The sequence below is a fragment of the Mustelus asterias genome, unplaced genomic scaffold, assembly GCF_964213995.1.
Source record: "Mustelus asterias unplaced genomic scaffold, sMusAst1.hap1.1 HAP1_SCAFFOLD_3434, whole genome shotgun sequence".
Classification (NCBI taxonomy): domain Eukaryota; kingdom Metazoa; phylum Chordata; class Chondrichthyes; order Carcharhiniformes; family Triakidae; genus Mustelus; species Mustelus asterias.
This window is the reverse complement of record NW_027593379.1, coordinates 25,001-33,486: the sequence shown is the minus strand read 5'-3', so window position 1 is coordinate 33,486 and position 8,486 is coordinate 25,001. Positions and strand designations below refer to the sequence as shown.

Below are 8,486 nucleotides of genomic sequence, written 5' to 3'. Positions count from 1 at the left end.
CGTGTGTGAGAGAGAGCGTGTGTGAGAGAGAGCGTGTGTGAGAGAGCGTGTGTGAGAGAGAGCGTGTGTGAGAGAGAGAGCGTGTGAGAGAGAGAGCGTGTGAGAGAGAGAGCGTGTGAGAGAGAGAGCGTGAGAGAGAGAGCGTGGTGAGAGAGAGCGTGTGTGAGAGAGAGAGTGTGTGAGAGAGAGTGTGTGAGAGAGAGAGTGTGTGAGAGAGAGAGTGTGTGTGAGAGAGTGTGTGTGAGAGAGAGAGTGTGTGTGAGAGAGAGAGGGAGTGTGTGAGTGTGAGAGAGAGAGTGTGTGTGTGTGAGAGAGAGAGTGTGTGTGTGAGAGAGAGAGTGTGTGTGTGTGAGAGAGAGTGTGTGTGTGTGTGAGAGAGAGAGTGTGTGTGTGAGAGAGAGAGTGTGTGTGTGAGAGAGAGAGTGTGTGTGTGAGTGTGTGTGTGAGTGTGTGTGTATGAGAGTGTGTGTGTGAGAGAGAGAGTGTGTGTGTGAGAGAGAGAGTGTGTGTGAGAGTGTGTGTGTGAGTGTGTGTGTATGAGAGTGTGTGTGTGAGAGAGAGAGAGAGAGTGTGTGTGAGAGAGAGGGGGGTGTGTGTGAGAGAGGGGGGGTGAGTGAGAGAGGAGGGGTGTGAGTGAGAGAAAGGGGGTGTGTGTGAGAGAGGGGGGGGTTGAGTGAGAGAGGGGGGTTGTGAGTGAGAGAGGGGGCGTTGAGTGAGAGAGGGGGGGTGTGTGTGAGAGAGGGGGGGTGTGAGTGAGAGGGGGGGGTGTGTGTGAGAGAGGGGGTTTGTGTGTGAGAGGGGGGCGGTGTGAGAGAGGAGGGGTTGTGTGTGAGGGAGGGGTGTGTGTGAGAGAGGGAGGGGTGTGTGTGAGAGAGGGGGGGTGTGTGTGAGAGAGGAGGGGTGTGTGTGAGAGAGGGGGAGGGTGTGAGAGAGGGGGAGGGTGTGAGTGAGGGGGGGGTGTGTGTGTGAGGTGGGGTGTGAGTGAGAGAGGGCGGTGTGTGTGTGAGAGAGGGGGGGTGTGTGTGTGAGTGAGGGAGGGGGGGTGTGTGTGAGAGGGGGGGTGTGTTTGTGAGAGGGGGGTGTGTGTGAGAGAGGGGGGATGTGTGTGAGAGAGGGGGGGTGTGTGTGTGAATGAGGGAGGGGGGGTGTGTGTGAGAGGGGGGGTGTGTGTGAGAGAGGGGGTGTGTGTGTGAGAGAGGCGTGGTGTGTGTGAGAGGGGAGGGGGGGTGTGTGGGAGGGGAGGTGGTGTGTGTGAGAGAGGGGGGGTGTGTGTGAGAGAGGGGGGGTGTGTGTGAGAGGGGAGGGGGGGTGTGTGGGAGGGGAGGTGGTGTGTGTGAGAGAGGGGGGGTGTGTGTGAGAGAGGGGGGGTGTGTGTGTGAATGAGGGAGGGGGGGTGTGTGTGAGAGGGGGGGTGTGTGTGAGAGAGGGGGTGTGTGTGTGAGAGAGGCGTGGTGTGTGTGAGAGGGGAGGGGGGTGTGTGGGAGGGGAGGTGGTGTGTGTGAGAGAGGGGGGGTGTGTGTGAGAGAGGGGGGGTGTGTGGGAGGGGAGGTGGTGTGTGTGAGAGAGGGGGGGTGTGTGTGAGAGAGGGGGGGTGTGTGTGAGAGAGGGGGGGGTGTGTGTGAGAGAGGGGGGGTGTGTGAGAGAGGGGGGTTGTGTGAGAGAGGGGGGGTGTGTGTGAGAGGGGGGGATGTGTGTGAGAGGGGGGGTGTGTGTGAGAGGGGGGATGTGTGAGTGAGGGGGGGGTGTGTGTGAGAGAGGGGGGGATGTGTGAGTGAGGGGGGGATGTGTGAGTGAGTGGGGGGTGTGTGTGAGTGAGGGGGGGATGTGTGTGAGTGAGGGGGGGATGTGTGATTGAGGGGGGGGTGTGTGTGAGTGAGGGGGGGATGTGTGTGAGGGGGGGGTGTGTGTGAGAGGGGGGGATGTGTGTGAGTGAGGGGGGGGTGTGTGTGAGTGAGGGGGGGATGTGTGTGAGAGGGGGGGGTGTGTGTGAGAGGGGGGGATGTGTGAGTGAGGGGGGGTGTGTGTGCGAGAGGGGGGTGTGTGTGAGAGAGGGGGATGTGTGAGTGAGGGGGGGTGTGTGTGAGTGAGGGGGGGATGTGTGAGTGAGGGGGGGTGTGTGTGAGTGAGGGGGGGATGTGTGAGTGAGGGGGGGGTGTGTGTGAGTGAGGGGGGGATGTGTGTGAGAGGGGGGGTGTGTGTGAGAGGGGGGGATGTGTGAGTGAGGGGGGGGTGTGTGTGAGTGAGGGGGGATGTGTGTGAGAGGGGGGGGTGTGTGTGAGAGGGGGGGGTGTGTGTGAGAGAGGGGGGGATGTGTGAGTGAGGGGGGGTGTGTGTGAGAGGGGGGGATGTGTGTGAGAGGGGGGGATGTGTGAGAGAGGGGGGGGTGTGTGTGAGTGAGGGGGGGTGTGTGTGAGAGAGGGGGAGGGTGTGAGTGAGGGGGGGTGTGTGTGAGAGAGGGGGGGGGGGTGTGTGTGAGAGAGGGGGGGGTGTGTGTGAGAGAGGGGGGCGGGCAGTGTGAGTGAGAGTTGCCGGAATTGTCCTGCCTCGCCGACCTGAGGCCTTTAAGCCTGAGGCCTGTCAGCCTGAGGCCTGTCAGGCTGAGGGCTGCGGGGAAAGCCATTGTGCGGGGCTGGTGGGGGAGTAGTGGCTGGGTTGGTGGGGGCGGGGTTGGGGCGGGAGTAGTGGGGATGGGATTGTTGGGTGTGCTGGGGGAGTGGGAGATGGTGGGGGAGAGTGGTGGGGGATGGGAGTGGTGGAGAGGATGTGTTTGAATGGGGGACGGGATGGGGCTGGTGGGGGAGGGTTTGGTGGGGGGGGGGGGGGGGTGGTGATGGGGATGGTTGGGAGGGGGAGGGGTGGGTGTGATGCTGTGTCTCCAATCAGCACTGTTCTGTTTCCTCTCCCAGGTGGCGTCCCCCCCTCACTCAAGGGTGGTGCGGACTCGTGTTCAGGGAAGCTCGAGGTGTTTCAGAACTCATCCTGGTTGGCCGTGTGTGCCTCAAATTGGGATCCAGCAAGGTCTGGCATGGTCTGCCGGCAACTGCAGTGCGGGGCGGCCATCCTGGGGAACGTCAGCATCACCGCAACAGTGGAGGATGTTCTCAATGGGTCGATCGAGGTGGTGTGCACTGAGCCAGTGCCGACCCGCGCTGAGTGTCGGATGAACCAGACAAATGGCAGCGACTGCGCGGATGTCCAGATCGTGCAAGTCACTTGCTCAGGTCAGCTGGCTTTACAGTTTTCACTCTGATGGTTGTCTGTATTGGTTGTGGAGGGACTAGGAGGCGCGGGGGGGGGGGGGGGGGGGGGGCGGGGGGGAGGCAGGGGACGAGGGGCTGAGTGAGCCTTCTCCTGTTGCTGTTGTTGATGGCCTTCTCCGTTCTGCCTGTTTGTGTATTTACCATTTTGTTGCCTTCAAGTAACCAGAGAAAGTCACAGAGTGTTTCACAATGGAAGTTTATTCCGTTTTCAGTTCTCAGCAAAAATATATTCCAGCAAAAAACAAGGATTGTAAGAAAAGGGAGAACCAGCCGTGGATAACGAAGGAAATAAAGGAGAGTATTAAAATAAAAACAGCTGCGTACAGAGTGGCCAAAAATAGTGGAGAAACAAGTGATTGGGAAAAATTTAAGAAACAACAAAGAGAGACTAAGAAAGCGATAAAGAAAGGAAGGATAGACTATGAAGCTAGGCGAGCAATTAATATAAAAAATGATAGTAAAAGTTTTTATAAATATATAAAAAGGAATAGAGTGGCTAGAGTGAATGTTGGACCCTTGGAGGACGAGAGGGGGGAGTTAATAGTGGGAAATGAGGATATGGCTGAGTCTTTAAATAAGTTTTTTGTGTCGGTCTTCACGGTGGAGGACACAAATAGTTTGCCAAATATTAACGATAGAGGGTTGGCAGCAGGAGAAATACTTAATACGATTAATGTTACCAGAGAGGCAGTGCTGGGTAGACTAATGGGACTGAAGGTGGACAAGTCCCCGGGTCCGGATGGAATGCATCCCAGGGTATTGAAAGAAATGTCAGAGGTAATAGTGGATGCGTTAGTGATTATTTATCAAAACTCGTTGCATTCTGGGGTAGTGCCGGTTGATTGGAAAACGGCTAATGTTACGCCGCTGTTTAAAAAAGGAAGGAGACAAAAGGCGGGTAACTATAGGCCGGTCAGCTTAACGTCTGTAGTAGGGAAAATGCTGGAATCCATTATTAAAGAGGAGATAGCAGGGCATCTGGATAGAAATGGTTCAATCAATCAGACGCAGCATGGATTCATGAGGGGAAAGTCGTGCTTGACGAACATGTTGGATTTTTATGAAGATGTGACTAGGGCGGTTGATGGAGGAGAACCGGTGGATGCGGTGTTTTTGGATTTCCAAAAGGCGTTTGATAAGGTGCCCCATAAAAGGCTGCTGAAGAAGATTAGGGCACACGGAGTTGGGGGTAGTGTGTTAAAGTGGATTGGGGACTGGCTATCCGACAGGAAGCAAAGAGTCGGAATAAATGGGTGTTTTTCCGGTTGGAGGAAGGTAACTAGTGGCGTGCCGCAGGGATCGGTACTCGGGCCGCAACTGTTTACCATTTATATAGATGATTTGGAGGAGGGGACGGAGTGTAGGGTAACGAAGTTTGCAGACGACACAAAGATAAGTGGAAAAGTGAATCGTGTGGAGGACGGAGAAGATCTGCAGAGAGATTTGGACAGGCTGAGTGAGTGGGCGAGGATATGGCAAATGGAGTATAACGTTGATAAATGCGAGGTTATACACTTTGGAGGAAATAATAACAAATGGGATTACTATCTCAATGGAAACAAATTAAAACATGCTACCGTGCAAAGGGACCTGGGGGTCCTTGTGCATGAGACGCAAAAGCCCAGTCTGCAGGTACAACAGGTGATCAAGAAGGCAAATGGGATGTTGGCCTATATTGCGAGGGGGATAGAATATAAAAGCAGGGATGTCTTGATGCACCTGTACAGGGCATTGGTGAGGCCGCAGCTGGAATACTGTGTGCAGTATTGGTCCCCTTATATGAGGAAGGATATATTGGCATTGGAGGGAGTGCAGAGAAGGTTCACCAGGTTGATACCGGAGATGAGGGGTTTGGATTATGAGGAGATGCTGAGGAGATTGGGTTTGTACTCGTTGGAGTTTAGAAGGATGAGGGGGGATCTTATGGAGACTTATAAGATAATGCGGGGGCTGGATAGGGTGGAGGCGGAGAGATTCTTTCCACTTAGTAAGGAAGTTAAAACTAGAGGACACAGCCTCAAAATAAAGGGGGGTCGGTTTAAGACAGAGTTGAGGAGGAACTTCTTCTCCCAGAGGGTGGTGAATCTCTGGAATTCTCTGCCCACTGAGGTGGTGGAGGCTACCTCGCTGAATATGTTTAAAGCGCGGATGGATGGATTCCTGATCGGTAAGGGAATTAAGGGTTATGGGGAGCAGGCGGGTAAGTGGTACTGATCCACGTCAGATCAGCCATGATCTTATTGAATGGCGGGGCAGGCTCGAGGGGCTAGATGGCCTACTCCTGCTCCTATTTCTTATGTTCTTATGTAGCTATCGGACTCTGGAGTTCATCAAGGCCAGCCAGAGAACAGAAACAAGGAATACACATGCAGACATAGTTTCAGATTCAATTACAAGTAATTAACATATACCAATTCATGTATAGGAGTTAACTCTATCTACTCACAACTATTGATTAAGGTTACATCATGCATAAGATACAAATGTGAAACACCATCTCTACCATTGCGCGCTTGCTTAATTATAAGATTCAATCAGCGTGAAGACTTGATCATGTTGGTCACCTCATTCATTATTGTTAAAAGTTATCATTGATGTACAGGTTTGTGTGTGTGTTTGTGGATATCACTCCCTCTTCCCATGTCCAGTTGTCTGATTGAATGAATTCTCCCAGACGAAGGGCCCTGATGCTTCCCTGTGTCGACCTGGTTTCTCTTGTGGCAGCTTATCTGATCTTTAAACTTGTGTGATTATTAACCCTTTTACCACGTGACAGGATCAGCGCAGGGATTTGGCATTGGGGTGGGTGGAGATGGGCGAAGGGGGGTGGGCAGAGAGGCTGATTGGCTTCTTTCTATGAAACTGGGGGGCTGACTTACATCAATGTGTGGAACACTCCGCCGCCACGACATTTCGAACATAGAACACAGAACATAGAACACAGAACATAGAACACAGAACATAGAACATAGAACACAGAACATAGAACACAGAACATAGAACACAGAACATAGAACACAGAACATAGAACATAGAACACAGAACATAGAACACAGAACATAGAACACAGAACATAGAACACAGAACATAGAACACAGAACATAGAACACAGAACATAGAACACAGAACATAGAACACAGAACATAGAACACAGAACATAGAAAACAGAACACAGAACATAGAACACAGAACACAGAACATAGAACACAGAACATAGAACATAGAATATAGAACAGTACAGCACAGAACAGGCCCTTCGGCCCACCATGTTGTGCCGAGCTTTATCTGAAACCAAGATCAAGCTATCCCACTCCCTATCATCCTGGTGTGCTCCATGTGCCTATCCAATAACCGCTTAAATGTTCCTAAAGTGTCTGACTCCACTATCACTGCAGGCAGTCCATTCCACACCCCAACCACTCTCTGCGTAACGAACCTACCTCTGATATTCTTCCTGTATCTCCCACCACGAACCCTATAGTTATGCCCCCTTGTAATAGCTCCATCCACCTGAGGAAATAGTCTTTGAACATTCACTCTATCTATCCCCTTCATCATTTTATAAACCTCTATTAAGTCTCCCCTCAGCCTCCTCCGCTCCAGAGAGAACAGCCCGAGCTCCCTCAACCTTTCCTCATAAGACCAACCCTCCAAACCAGGCAACATCCTGGTAAATCTCCTCTGCACTCTTTCCAGCGCTTCCACATCCTTCTTATAGTGAGGTGACCAGAACTGCACACAATATTCCAAATGTGGTCTCACCAAGGTCCTGTACAGTTGCAGCATAACCCCACGGCTCTTAAACTCCAACCCCCTGTTAATAAAAGCTAACACACTATAGGCCTTCTTCACAACTCTATCCACTTGAGTGGCAACCTTTAGAGATCTGTGGATATGGACCCCAAGATCTCTCTCTTCCTCCACAGTCTTCAGAACCCTACCTTTGACCCTGTCATCCACATTTAAATTAGTCCTACCAAAATGAATCACCTCACATTTATCAGGGTTAAACTCCATTTGCCATTTTTCAGCCCAGCTTTGCATCCTATCTATGTCTCTTTGCAGCCTACAACAGCCCTCCACCTTATCCACTACTCCACCAATCTTGGTGTCATCAGCAAATTTACTGATCCACCCTTCAGCCTCCTCCTCTAAATCATTAATAAAAATCACAAAGAGCAGAGGATCAAGCACTGATCCCTGTGGCACTCCGCTAGCAACCTGCCTCCAATCCGAAAATTTTCCATCCACCACCACCCTCTGTCTTCGATCAGACAGCCAGTTACCTATCCCATCGGCCAACTTTCCCTCTATCCCACACCTCCTCACTTTCATCATAAGCCGACCATGGGGGACCTTATCAAACGCCTTACTAAAATCCATGTATATGACATCAACTGCCCTACCTTCATCAACACACTTAGTTACCTCCTCAAAAAATTCTATCAAATTTGTGAGGCACGACTTGCCCTTCATGAATCCGTGCTGACTATCCCGGATTAAGCTGCATCTTTTTAAATGGTCGTAAATCCCATCCCTGAGGACCTTTTCCATCAACTTACCAACCACCGAAGTAAGACTAACCGGTCTATAATTACCAGGGTCATTTCTATTCCCTTTCTTAAACAGAGGAACAACATTCGCCATTCTCCAGTCCTCTGGCACTATCCCCGTGGACAGCGAGGACCCAAAGATCAAAGCCAAAGGCTCTGCAATCTCATCCCTTGCCTCCCAAAGAATCCTCGGATATATTTCATCAGGCCCAGGGGACTTATCGACCTTCAGTTTATTCAAAACTGCCAGGACATCCTCCCCCCGAACATCTATTTCCTCCAGCCTATTAGCCTGTAACACCTTCTCTTCCTCAAAAACATGGCCCCTCTCCTTGGTGAACACTGAAGAAAAGTATTCATTCATCACCTCTCCTATCTCTACTGACTCCATACACAAGTTCCCACTACTGTCCTTGACCAGCCCTAACCTCACCCTGGTCATTCTTTTATTCCTCACATAAGAGTAAAAAGCCTTGGGGTTTTCCTTGATCCGACCCGCCAAGGACTTCTCATGTCCCCTCCCAGCTCTCCTAAGCCCCTTTTTCAGCTCATTCCTTGCTAACTTGTAACCCTCAATCGAGCCATCTGAATCTCCAATATGAATTGGAGAATGGCACTAAAGTCATGATGGTTGTTTGGAGTGCCGGTGCAGATGAAGTGTGCCGAGTGGCCA

At 51.6% G+C, this 8,486-nt stretch overlaps 1 protein-coding gene across 1 annotated transcript in view; it reads left to right on the top strand.

The window, feature by feature from the left end:
- Positions 1-3,025: 3,025 nt before the first annotated feature.
- The window catches only part of LOC144490562 (CD5 antigen-like), a gene marked incomplete at its 3' end in the record, with an annotated part of 14,885 nt that continues 9,424 nt past the window's right edge, over positions 3,026-8,486 (top strand). The window contains exon 1 of the mRNA XM_078208280.1: positions 3,026-3,221. Coding sequence (XP_078064406.1) covers positions 3,026-3,221 — 196 coding nt within the window. The remainder of the gene's footprint in view (positions 3,222-8,486) is intronic.